This window comes from Pinus tabuliformis, chromosome 7, assembly GCF_031772625.1.
Source record: "Pinus tabuliformis cultivar Carrire ecotype Pingquan chromosome 7, CPIR1, whole genome shotgun sequence".
NCBI classification, from domain to species: Eukaryota; Viridiplantae; Streptophyta; class Pinopsida; order Pinales; family Pinaceae; genus Pinus; species Pinus tabuliformis.
This window is the reverse complement of record NC_142293.1, coordinates 1,724,989,527-1,725,004,066: the sequence shown is the minus strand read 5'-3', so window position 1 is coordinate 1,725,004,066 and position 14,540 is coordinate 1,724,989,527. Positions and strand designations below refer to the sequence as shown.

The window sequence follows — 14,540 nt, the reverse complement described above, 5'->3', positions numbered from 1 at the left end:
TTTGTAGGCAAAAAGGAGCTTTCTCAAGTAAGCACGCACCCCAAGTTTCAGTGACTAAAAAAAAACCCCCCTTACTTTTTTCCAAAAATTACTAACCTTTTAATCTAGCTCACTTGGTCCAAAGCTACTTTATGAGAGTAGAGGTCTTGAGTTCAAGTCTTTCTCTTTGTTGAGCTAATTAGATTAAGTTTGGAAAGGGGGTGGATTTTTTTTTTAAATATAACATTATCATTCATTTCCGCACATTCCCGCACTTCGTCGGCATCTTCAACAACTTTTCTTCAAAAAGCCATAACTTCTTCATCCGGAAGCTGTTTTTAGAGTCGTTTTTTTTTTGAATCAGCCTAATTTTTCGAGATCTTTCCATTAGAACACTTAGTTTCAGCATCTATAGCTTCAGTTTCTGTTAAAATGGAAAGTCCATGCCAAGTTATTCTTGATAGCACCAACTACTTCCAATGGTGGTCCTACATTGTGGATTTACTTAGAAGTAAAGGTCTTTACAGAATAGCCTCAGGCCAAGAAACCAAACCGAAAGATGAAGATAAGGCAGCCAAATGGGAAAATAGGCAAGATCAAGCACGTGGGTTGATAGGTATGTCTATTTCTCTAGACCTTAGATTCCATATCGTAGAACTTGATACTCCTAATGAAGCAATGAAACAGATCACTAAATTTTTTGGAATTAAAAGTGAACTTAGAGCCCATCAACTCGAAAATGAGTTGCTTACATTGGACCCCAATAATTTTTCTTCCATTGAAGATTTTTTGTCTAAGTTCAAGACCCTTAGACTTATCTTGGAAGGTGTTAAGGTTAAGAAAGAAGATAGTAACCTTATCTATTCCATTCTTACTAAGTTGGGACCAGCCTACTCTGTGTTTGTTTCCACCTTCCATTCTACAAGAGAAGCCTTCATTTCTCAAGGACAAGACTACAAGTCCCCTTCCTTTGATGCCTTTTGTGATTCTTTAATAAGAGAACAAGAAAAACTCTTACATCTTGGTCTTCTTAATCTTGGAAACTCTTCTAAGAAAGCCTTAGCCGCTTAGCAGCAACCAAATTCAAAGAATCCTAAGAAGTCGTATCCTAAAAAGAATGGTCCTAAACCAAACAAGGGTCCTAAGCAATTCCAGTCTCAAAATGAAAAATCATTTCAACAAAATGATAAGGCAAATAAAAACAAAGGGAAGAAGACTAATAGACATTGCTACTTTTGTAATCGAGATGGCCACTTAGAATCCAAATGCTTTAAGAAGATGGAAGCCTTGGAAGCAGCAATGAAGAAGCATAACATCCATTTGGAGCACTCTTCAACTTCAACTTCATCTTCAGGAATAGCACTTTCTGTGGTTGTCAAGCATCTCGGTCCGGCTATGCACTAAATGTATCTTCTTCTTCTCATTCTCATGAGTGGCTCATTGATTTTGGAGATTCTTATCACATGGCCAAAAACAAAGCCATGTTTTCTTCTTTAAATGATTGTAACACTAAAAATATATATGTTGGTGATGATAGATCTCCTAGTGTTGTAGGGACTGGAACTGTTCATATAGTCAATGGTCAATTTAATGATGTATTATGTGTTCCAACCTTATCCTGCAACCTTCTATCTGTATATCAGATAACTCATTCAGGTGAAGGTAAAATCGTTGAATTTTCACCTCACGATGTTGTAATTAAGGACCTAAGAGATCCTAGACAGATTTTAGCTACTGGCAATGTTGATGATTCTACAAGGTTGTATAAGTTTAACAACTTTGGGTCATCAAATCTTCCCTCGGTATTTGTTGCTCATAACGATGAAGTGAGCAAACTTTAGCATGAGCGATTTGGTCACTTAAACTATCGCTTCCTTCAGAACCTTCAGAATCTATGTAAAGAAAATATGGTGACAGGTCTTCCAATGGTATCTTGCAGAGATGGTGTTTGTTCCGGATGTGTACTCGGAAAACATCATTGGGATAGTTTTGAAAAATGTGCCTCTTGGCATGCCTTAGCCCCTTTACAACTTGTGCATAGTGATTTATGTGGGCCACTTCCAGTTGTTTCATTCTCTGGCTACAAGTATTTCTTAACTTTCATTGATGATTTTTCTAGGCACACTTGGGTATACTTCGTAAAACTCAAGAGTGAAGTATTTAACATGTTCTTGGCCTTTAAGGCCTTTGTTGAAAAACAATTTGGACATCAAATTCTTAAGCTAAGATCTGATAATGGCGGAGAATATGTTAACAACAAATTCATCAACTTTTGCACTGAGAATGGAATTCAAATGCAACATACTGTTCCATATACTCTACAACAAAATGGTGTCGCTGAAAGGAAAAATCGCACCTTAAAGGAAATGGCTAATTGTATGCTTCAATCTAAAGGACTTAGTCTTAATTTTTGGGCAGAAACAATTAACTGTGCAAATTACATAATAAATCACACTCCTACTAAGGTTTTAAAGAATATCACTCCAGAAGAAGCATGGAGCTCAATTAAACCAGATGTAAGTCACTTTCGTGTTTTTGGAAGTGAAGCATGGGCCCATATTCCAGATGAGAAACATAAAGCTTTAGAACCTAAGAGTGAAAAATGTATTTTTGTTGGATATTCTGAAGATGTCAAAGGATATAGACTTATTCCACTTAAGTCCAAAAATGTTATCATTAGAAGAGATGTAAAGTTTGCTGAAAATATATCGGCCTACGAGCCTAGTTTGGCGGATGTCCCACCTCTCTCTATCTCTTCTACTTTTGAAAATATTTCTTCTTCAAATGATGAAATTGAGGATGACAATCCTCTCCCACCTTCTCAAGATCCTCCTTCAGCTCCTTAGCTTCCAAAATGGGTCTGTGCTGCTCGGGATGTAGCAGGTGATCTTGCTAGTGATCCTACAGATCAGTGACGTACACGTTCTTAGTTCAATAGAGCCTCTTCTTTACTGGCTCAAGCTTCAACGAATTATGATCCTGACACCTTTGCAGAAGCTTCAGGCCATCCAGATTGGGACGCAACTATGAATGAAGAATATCGTTCATTATTGGCAAATGATACATGGGATCTTGTTCCTCTACCAAAGGGACGAAAACTTGTTAGATGCAAATTGGTTTACAGAACCAAGTATGGACCAGATGGAAAAGCTGATAAACATAAAGCTCGTCTCGTTGCTAAGGGTTTTTCACAAGTTGAAGGCATTGACTATACTGAAACCTTCTCCCCTGTTGCCAAAATGAACTCTATCCGCCTTGTTCTTTCCTTGCTGCCTCTTTCAAATGGGAAGTCCATCAGATGGATGTTAACTCTGCCTTCTTGCATGGGGGCTTGCATGAAAAAATATATATGGAACAACCTACTGGCTTTATACAAACAAACTCCAACCTTGTATGTCGGCTTAAGAAATCCCTTTATGGTCTCAAGCAAGCTCCTCCGGCTTGGTATGCCAAAATGGATAACTTTCTTTTAGAAACTGACTTTTCTAGGTGTCATTCTGACAATACTGTGTACACCAAGAAAGTGGGAAAGTCTCTTATCATTCTTGTTCTTTATGTTGATGATCTTATCCTTACTGGTAGTGATCCCAACCTTATAAACCATGTGAAGTCCAGCCTTAAAAAGAAGTTTGAAATGACAAACTTAGGACATTTGCATTATTTTCTTGGTCTTCAAGTATTGCAATCGAAGGAAGGTATTTCCCTTTCCCAGTCCAAGTATGCCTGTGATCTTCTACGCCATTTTCACATGGAAGACTGTAAGCCAGTCCCTTCTCCCTTTCAGTCTGGAGCCAAACTTTCAATCACTTGTACTTCCCTTGAAGTTGATGCTACCTTATACCGTCAACTTGTAGGAAAACTTTGGTATCTGACCCATACTCATCCTGACCTTTCCTTTGTTGTTGGCCTTATTGCTTGGTTTATGCAAAACCCACATGAAAGTCATTGGAAAGCAGCTAAAAGAATACTTCGTTATGTTCGAGGCACAGTTCAGTTTGGGATTCATTATGGTGCAGAAGCATCTCCTCTATTGGTTGGTTTCACTGATTTTGATTGGGCTGGTGACCCTGATAATCGAAAGTCTACTGCAGGGTATGTGTTCACTCTTGGTTCAGGACCTATTGCATGGGCCTGCAAGAAACAAAGTGCCATTTCTCTTTCTTCAGCAGAAGCAGAGTATCGTGGTGTTGTAGAAGCTTGTAGGGAAGCCCTGTGGCTTCGTCAGATCCTGTCAGAGTTTGGCTTTCAGCAGCAGCATCCGACTACACTTTGGTGTGATAATCAAAGTGCCATTCAACTATGCAAAGATCCAGTCCAACATCAGCGCAACAAACACATTGAACTGCACATGCACTTCATCATAAAGCTCATTCATGACCATGTTCTTGAAGTGCAATATTGTTCAACAGATGATCAAGTTGCAGACATCTTTACAAAGGCTCTCACAGAGGTGAAGTTTACTAAACTTCGATTTATGGTTGGAGTTCAGGAAGTTGTCACTAAGGGGGGATAGGCTCTAATGCCTCCTTCCTTCTCCTATTGTGTCATATTTGTACATCCTTCAATCCTATGCCAAGTTGTTCTTAAGGGGGATGTTAGGATATTTCGACACATAGGAAGTAGTTAAGTATAACTTGGTCTAGTGTAGAGTTAGGTAAAGTGTGTTTCTTTACTATGTACTTTTGTAACTTACAATCCGACGGTCACGATATGTAGTGATCCGACGGTTCATTCTCTCCTCGGTATTACCGACACTTGATCTGTGGCTTAACACCCGATTGGTCCATGATCTCTATTTAAAGAGCTTGGAGGGTCATTTGTAGGGTAGCCGTTCATGAGAGAAGATTATGTAAATTTTCATTCTTTTATTAATAAATTGACTGAAGTGGCCGCATTGGCTCAGGCCGTGGACTGTTTCCCTCTTTGAGGTTTTTAACTACGTCAACAATATTAGTGTATTGATTTGTGATCTGTTTGTGAGCAGTGTCCTTTGGTGTTCTATCTGAGGAACTTACCCTGTAAATTCCTACAGTCTAGGGGATGTTTAAAGATTGCTAAACCTTGGAAAAGGAGTAAGTGAATAAGAAACCATAGGTTTCAAACCCTATCTATCACATTTGTGAGGGAGCAAAGTCAATGGGGAGAGCTTTTTTAAGGGTTCACCCATGGGATTGTCATTCACATTCTATAAGTTGGTAATGCATGCAATACTATCATTAAGAGTTCATAAAATAATTTCCAACCATAAATTTGCACATAAAAACCCTAGATAATTAACCATTCCATACAATAGCCACAAATAATAAAGATTTATCAAATACAAGGTACACTTACAAAATAGAATGCATGTACAAGTCCATTATTGCTCCAAAATGACATCTCCAAAGCCAAGAAATAGCTCCATTAGCAAAAATCCACCATAGATCACATCTCCACAAGATACAAGAGCACAATTCAGCTAGGCTGAGTTTCTCTAAGAGGGCCAAAAATGTCACAAGTGATGATGATCAAATGAAGTATGCCTATCCTCTATTTATATGAGGATTAGGGCAAGTAATTATGTTTATGAAGCCCCTAAAAACAAGTTAAATCACTAAATGACCTTGGGTTACAAGCCAACCCATTAGCTAACATTCAAATGAGCCTAATTTTCCCACACATGTGAGCGGTAGCCTCTATAATGCTAATGTCATCCATCATAAATGCTCCAAATTCCATGTCCAAGGGTGATGAGGTGTCCAAGAAAGTGTAGATGCCTGTAAAATCCAAGATTTGAGGGTTGGCCCTCAAATTCACCTCAATATCTCCTGTGGGGTCCCAAGATCCAACTGGGGTGCCATAAAGTGGTCTCCATGGGTCTCCATCTGTCAAACAGGGCCTCCTTCTCTCTAGCATTAGGGCTTCCTCTGGTGAAACAAGCCCTCCCTAGTCTCTTAGTGTGAGACCATCCTCATCTAGGCTTTTGAATCAACTCCTTCCCATCAAGTTGTGTCAAGGCCAACTTGGGGGCATGCTAGGTCCAGTGCTGTGATCCTGAAGAATCCTCAAAACTGGGTCAAAGTTGACCAATGTCCTGGGTCTTGGAGGTGTTTTGGGACATGTGTCATTTTCTAATGTTGCTAAGAGGGTCCAAAATCTCAATATTGCACTTGTTTTGGCCAATGTACTCCTCTGAAGGGCTTGACTACCTGTGGAGTGGGTGCCCAAGGCCTGGGATGTTGAACCACCTGATAAGAACAACATGGATTCTAGTAAAAGAAACTAGTCATTTAGGACTAAGATCAATAATGAATCTAAGTGAACCAAACTTGAATGTTAAGGGAAATTTAATGCATCAAACAAGGATCCCTTTCCAAATCAGGACCAAGATCTCGCAAAGGTGTTTTTTCCCTAGGTAGGGGTGGCTAAAGGTCAACCATATTAGGTGCTTCCATCCCCTAAGGGGTAGTAATAGTTTCCTGGTCCACCCTTCAATTAATAGGTGTTAGTGAATAATTATCTAGTCCATTTGTTTATTATTCCATTGCTCTAGGTTGATTTTGAGTTGTATTGAGATAGTTGATGGATATTATTTGTTTATCTCCCTAGGCAAGATCTGGGATCTAACTCTTGGATATTATCATTTTATTTGAGAATGTTTTGAGCTTCAAATCCATGTAAAATGAGCTCGTCCTATTGTAATGGTTGTGTTGTTGACGGTTTGAGGAGAGAATAATATCTTTGGTTTTGGCTTGTATTGAATACCTTTTTTTTTTCAAATGTCCAATGGATGACCATAATAGGTCAATGGGACTGAAAGATATAACTAGTACAAGTACAATGTGGGAGTACAAATGCAACTCCTAGAAAAATGCCAAAGCCAAATCTAGAACAGAATGAAATTAAGCTAAAACCAAATGAATTGCTATGTGATAGTGGAATTTCATCTCTTGTGTAGCTTTCCATTTCCTATATTTCGCTAATTTATGTTGGGATATACACTAAATTAGTAAATTCTGTTGCAATGAGTTTCAAGAAGAGGTCAATTTTGTCATTTAAGATGGAGTTTTGGATGAGGTGCATTCTATCCAAAGTGTTGCTGTTTCTTGCTTAATAATTGAGCAGTTTTGGATGTAATTTCATTGAAGGAACCACCCCTAAAGCTGTCGATATATGACAAGGTTATAGGGAGATAACTACCCTTAGAGTTATGGGGAGTTGGTGGCCAGTATGCCTTGGCCTTTGGACACGGACGACATAGAAGTGGTTTTGTATTTCCTTCTCTCTACACCCACTTGGGTTCCGGGGCTCCAAGAGGAATCCAACTTCCTTCCTTACTTCCTTAAGGGGAAGGAGAGAGAATGAACTATTGTTGCACCGGAGCACCAGAATAACAGGGCAAACAAAGCTGTAATAATGGATTGTTGGTGTGGTGTAATAAAAAAATGTTTGCGAGAAGCTATGAAGTGTGTTGAGCCGGCGAAGCACCATTTCAAATAATATGCCATTAATTTTTGGCTAGTAATAGAACCACATCTTATTGTTATTGCATTTGCATACAAGGTCACCTTTGGAAGTGGATTCACTCATTAATTTCCAGCCATATAAATCTGCAATAAATAGTAGTTTTATACTTGTTTTATTAGAAATAACTATCCTATTTACCACTCATATTCAGACCTCTTTGTTGCTTCATGAGTCTGTAGGCCCTCTTTGATATTTGGGACCAGTCTGTTCCTATCAACCACCTTTAAAATCAACCTATACTCGTTAAAATCTGTTTTACAAAGACAAATCCCCATATCACCTTGAGCCTTTGTTTTTCTGGTCTTAGTAATCTTAATCCTTTGGATACCCCCCTTGTATCAGAAGAGAGCTGACCTTAAGTGAGAAGATGGATTGTTGAGGGCACAGTGACAACGCTCTTTAGTTACCTTTAGGCTTGCACTGCATTGTGGACTTTCAAGTTCAGTTGCAAGATATATCCGTAACAGTTGGAACATCCATTAGAGAATGATATGACTTTTTGTACTAACAATTTTTGTAATATATATGATAGGCATTGACATACATGCACACAATGTAATTAGCAAAATTAAATGGTGTCCATACATAGTACATATGGCAGGCACTAACATACATGCACACAATGTAATTAGAAAAAAATTTAAAATACAATGGTGTCTATACATAGTACATATGGCAGGTGTCTACATACAATGGTGTCTATACATAGTACATATGGCAGGTGTCTACATACAATGGTGTCCATACATAGTACACATGATAGGCACCTACATACTATGGTGTCCATGAATTTGCAGAAATGTAATTAGAAAAATCATTAGCACGTGGCAAAATGGTATGCATATAAAAATCAACAGAAGAGAATGATAACATCATACATGTTTATATGTCAGGTTACTGCAGAATCTCAAGAGATATGGTGCATCAGGAATTTTATCATATGGATTGCTAAGTACAGTATACTATATTGGAGCTTTTCTATTTGTCTGGTGAGTCAAATAAAACAGTTTGTGTTTTTCTCAAATTATTGGGGTTGAATATCTATTTTTCCTTAATTATCTCAATCTTGCATGTACTTATCAGTTTTGAATCCATTTAAATCGTTTTTCTCATGCAAACAATGATAATGCACATCATCTTTTATACCACCTTCAGAAAAAGGAATGTGGCTATATGCATGTTGCCTAAAACCCTTTTAATTATACATCTTTGTCTAACCATTTAAATTTCTGCATAATATCTTGATCCCATTTTCCCAAACTGATGAAACGTAATGTTACGAGTGTGTTCACATATGTAGTATGTTTGTATTTTACACCTTTGTACTATAGAAATTATTCTTCACCTATTTTATTGTAAATAATCCATAGGTAACTTGATCACTCACCTAAATTTGTATAGGTTATTGTTACCCTATGAAACTAGGTCAAAAAAATCTCTCTCATAAGTTTTACACCCCCATAAATATGTAATACAATAAAGTGTAAAACATATGTGCACATTGTTTCAGAAGGGATTAATAAAGGAAAGATCACAAATCTACAATCGAACATGTAATAAGGGCAAATGATAATCATCAAATCTAGCAGCATAAAATGAATACATGCATCAACAAAATGGACACAGAAATATGGAGAGAATAACATGAGACATTTATTAACATTATAACAAATTGTTCCTACACAGCTTCCTAAGACACCCACTCTCTAAGTATTCCAATGCATCTTTTTCATTTTATGCAGGCATCAGGCATGATCCCTTTACCTGTGCACATTACATGAATTCGTTCGCCAAATGTCCATCAAACTATCACACAATACAAACTACACTACGAAAAGATAATAAACTTCCAAACATTAACCCAAATGTCCATCAAACTATCACACAATACAAACTACACTACGAAAAGATAATAAACTTCCAAACTTTAACCCAAATGTCCATCAAACTATCACACAATACAAACTACACTACTAAAAGATAATAAACTTCCAAACATTAACTACACTAGCACTTAAACCATTTTCTATCAAGGGAATTATACTTGCAAATATTTTGATTGAACATACATTTATAACACACAAGTCCAACAATCTCCTTTGTTATTTGCATACTGGTTATTTGGTTTTCCTTCTTATGTGTTCACATTGTTTCTCTATGCCCATATCAACTAGTATGTTATGAATATAATTGATATAAAAATAATTTAAATATAAATATATAAATAATAATAAAATAGATAATTAAATAGTAATTAGTTAATGAAGAGGCCCGTTTATGAATATAATTTATATAAAAATAATATAAATATAAATATATAAATAATAATAAAGAATTGTTAATTAAATAGTAATTAGTTAATGACCGTTCATAAAGGGGCACCTACCTAGGTATATAAGCAGACTCTCATTTGTACTAAACTCATCATCTCATCTCAATTCTTTTATACATTATTCAATGTATATGTTTCGTATCCCTAATGGATGTCTCCATATTCCAAGTGTTCTGAAGATTATTGCATAGTACGAACTTTGTTTGTAACATTGGTATCAGAGTTGTTCAATCCTCTGGCTGCTCAACCATTGCACAACCAGTCTGATCTCGGCCTTTGGCCATCAACTTTTCGTCAAGTTCGTTATCATTGTAATTGAGGCTTTTAGCCAAATAAAGCTTGTTTGGAGGTTTTCCATTCTGCTCTTAGGCCTTTGGCCATTAAAAAAAGAGAGAAAAAAATAATATATATATAGAAAGAAAAATAAAATAAAATAAAATAAAGGAGGAAGGAGTATTCAAAACGATATATATATATATATATATATATATATATATATAGATATATATGAGAAAAATATTACAAGGAAAAACAATTATAGATAGTTATAAAAAATATAAAAAAAATTCATAAGAAAAAGTAAGATTATATATATAAAAAAAGGGGGCCTCCTTATGGGCTGTCACTAGTTTTTTTCAACATATAATATAACTAGCATTTGCACCACATGTTGCAAAGGAAACGCCGTAAGGCAATGATATAAGAAACAATAACATAGAAGAAAGAAGTCAAAATTTTATGTAAATGACATAAGAAACAATAGCATAGAAGAAAGAAGTCCAAATTTTATGCAATTTTGTTTCTTTACTGGTGTTTATTTTTTATCATCAACAAATGCCTAGATCAGCTATCCAGATTACCAAGAACCTTCGCGTTTGAGGGCGTTGCCACAATGCCACAAAGCTCATTCCGATGATCACTGGGAAGGGACTTTTTGTGAGAGATGCAAATTGTTTCCATTGTTTCTCGAATGGACTCTGTTCTTGCACTGATTATTGTAACGCTAATTGCAAATCGTCTCATACAAAATAGTGTGACTGCAAGCATAAGCAATTACTTGCCTTTTGTGACAAGCATATGTTTGATAGAGAAAAATGGGCAAATGCAAAAGCAGAGGGGATTAGTAAAATATTTGATGTGTATCAGTTTCTGTTCGGTGTAATCTAGGGTGCATACATAGCAAAAACATACCTGGATAGTTAGTGACATTTTCATAGGACAGATTGAATTTCTACCTGATTCATTTCTTCATATCGGCCATAATTTTACAAAAAATGTTGAATAGGGGTTACATTGAGTATAGTATTGCTAGCAATTTGCATAATGCAGTGTTGTTGGGTGGTATGCCAATGGTGACACATCATGTGATCATATTTCATTGATATAGACAGTGTTTCGAGCATAGTTATTATTGCTAGCAATTTGCATAATGCAGTGTTGTTGGGTGGTATGCCAATGGTGACACATCATGTGATCATATTTCATTGATATAGACGGTATTTCGAGCATAGTTATTTAAGGTTACATGTAGAAGATTTGAAGAGAAGCTATGCATGGCAGATTCTACCTGCTCTAACATAATTCACCCAAAAGATACAAAATTTATCTGACAAACTGATTTATCTTGGATAATGTGATTGTTATATGAGAAGGCATGCATTGGGCTTAAGATTGTAAAATATCTCATAACCTTTTCCAATATACTATAAATCAAGGCCAAGGAACACTAACGTAGGGAATAATAAACATGCGTAGAAGCTAGGACATTCATAACATAGTAAGAACTAGAATGCTATTTGGACTAGTCTGGAAAGAACTAGAATGCTATTTGGACTTACCTAATTGTCTAATCTAACGTGCAATGACTATTAAAACATGATTCCATGATCTGTTTTTCTATATTCTCTAAAGCCTGGAAGAGCTCATCCTTCCTTGGCCATGTGGGGGCATTTGGTTAGATAAAAACTTGATAATAATACTACTCACTCCTCTCAGATTGGACTATATGAATTTTATAAGACCTTAAATGGACAAGAACAATCCAAAGCCATGAGGCCTCTTTTAAGTGGGCAAAGCCATTAGCAAGTGCTTCTTATACAGGGGTTCTTGCAAAAATAATCATGGGCCGCTAATGAATTATTTTCTTTGCTTTAAATTTGCATTACCCTAAAATTTGGGTTCTATTCAGCGATTCAGTGACTCCAACCTCATCATCAATGTTTTAAACTGGAATTGCTCAGTTAACCCAAATTCCATTCACCCATCTCTTCTAAGAACTGAGCCAGAGTGTGGACAAACTCTTGAAAATAGATCTCTATATCCCTGAAAATAGGATTTATCTACAAGGACTTTCCAGATGGGTAGGCTTTCGCCCATTTCTGTTTCGAATGTGAAAGGAATAAATAAATGAAACATATAGCATCAAAATATAAATAAATGATACAAAGTAGAATTAAAAAGAAGAAGAAAAAAAACACATTATGAACCATTATTTCCATATGAACGCAACGGTATAAGTCCGTATACATTTTATTTAAATCTCATCATATTTGATGACATTATTCCTGTCATGATCACAACAAAAGTGATCACCATACATAGAGAAGATAATAACACTACACTAATTAACTCCACATTCTACGTAGTACTAGATATGCATATTCGCATCCGGCAGTGCAACAATAACGGAGAAGCCTTTCAACTGATCCTGCAACCAGTGAAAACAAAAGCAAAACAAAATTAGAATCAGAATGGAAAAATCACAGTCAGAGAGATAAACGGTACATGGAAATTAAAATCATAACAAGGGAGGGAAGGGAAGGTACGTGTTGCAGTTGGTCTGCAGAGAAATTTTGAAGGGAAGATTAACACCGCAGGAGCCTGGGAGAACACGAACAGTAGTTGATTTAACATTTGGCAATTGGGAATACACACTCTTCAGGCAATTGCACACTGCCCTCCTTGCAGGGGTGGTGGTGGCTAGACCTGCCAACTTCTTCACTCCTCCGCAGCAACCAGGGGTTGGTTTCCCCTGGCCAGACGTCAGATATCCAACACACTGACTCAGATCCGAAGTGACTGTTCCACAACTTATGCTGGCAGATTCTGCCTGCATCACCATCATCTCCATAGATACCAGAAAAATGGCAACTGCTCCGACCAACACGACAGCCTTGTTCTTGCTATTGATACCCGCCATGATAAAACTTTCACCTCTCTTCTCTTGCGACTGATGGACTCTCACACTATCTCAACTTCTGCTTCACCTTGGGACAGTCTAATCGTCCGTGCGTAAGTCTCTCAAACACGATATGGACGAGTATGAATACACAAATTGGTTGGGTGGGGCAATTAATTGCCGAACCAGAACCTTTGTCGATGACAATCTATGTATTGAAGTTTTTCCATGACTCGAAATAATGGTCGGTAGGAAATGAATTTGGGTTTAAATGCTAATGGTGTAGGTATGCTATTTTGTTCAAATGTCGATACTCAATCATGTACCTAATAAAGTCAGCTCCCTCTGCAACATTAAAGTCGGGTTCACATGAAAAATTGAAGTGGGAATTAAATGGGGAGATCCATTGCCACGGAACAGAGAAAACTATTCATTAATCAGTGTTACAAAGCATTTGATCATGGTAATTAGGTTCTGTGGATGAAAAACACATTTGGGAACAGTAAGATGCAATGGGCATTTTGCAAGAAAAATTGTTCTGATAAAGGTCTGGTGGGTTCTGACCAGGGCCAACAGGTCCTAGCAATATAAATGCTAGGTTGTTGAGACATATTACAGGTTGAGACATTCTTTTTGAGATAAAGTACATCAAGACTATAAATGCAATTCTGTATTCGCAGACAAAAAGAACTATACTCATAATTAAAATTAAGACACGAGCACGTTACAAGAGAAGCTGTTAGTACCAGATCATGGAGAGTTTCTTAGGGCCTGAAAAACCCTACAAGTGAGTATATAAACGATTTAGATATATATAGAGAGAGATATTGCTGTGATCATGAATGATATGTACTGTAGCTGCATGTGCTGAAGATCAAGGCATGTATAATTTGTTACCACATTTGCATCTCCAGGCCTCAGGGTAGTATTCCGCTGTTACCGGAGTGAATACGCACTCTCCAAGCAACTGCACACTGCGCTCCTTGCAGGGGTGGTGGTGGCCAGACCTGCCAACTTCTTCACTCCTCCGCAACAACCAGGAGTTGGTTTCCCCTGGCCGGACGTCAGATATCTAACACACTGACTCAGATCTGAAGTGACTGTTCCACAACTTATGCGGTAGATTCAGCCTGCATCACCATCATCTCCATAGATACCAAAAAAATGGCAACTGCTCCGACCAACACGACAACCTTGTTCTTGCTGCTGATACCCGCCATGATAAAACTTTCACCTCTCTTCTCTTGCGACTGATGGACTCTCACACTATCTCAGCTTCTGCTTCACCTTGGGACAGTCTAATCGTCCGTGCCTAAGTCTCTCAAACATGATATGGACGAGTATAAATACACAAATTGGTTGGGTGGGGCATTTAATTGCCGAACCAGAACCTCTGTCAATGACAATCTATGTATTGAAGTTTTTCCATGACTCGAAATAATGGTCAGCAGGAAATGAATTTGGGTTTAAATGCTAATGGTGTAGGTATGCTATTTTGTTCAAATGTCGATACTCAATCATGTACCTTATAAAGTCGGGTCCCTC

General features: G+C 37.2%; 1 protein-coding gene across 2 annotated transcripts in view; it reads left to right on the top strand.

Annotated features, from left to right (window-relative positions):
- LOC149255216 (Gag-Pol polyprotein/retrotransposon) overlaps window positions 1-14,540 on the top strand; it is a 192,291-nt gene that overhangs the window by 97,431 nt on the left and 80,320 nt on the right. For both annotated transcript variants that reach the window (XM_089457184.1, XM_089457185.1), the window contains exon 5: window positions 8,379-8,474. In XM_089457184.1, coding sequence (XP_089313310.1) covers window positions 8,379-8,474 — 96 coding nt within the window. The remainder of the gene's footprint in view (window positions 1-8,378; window positions 8,475-14,540) is intronic.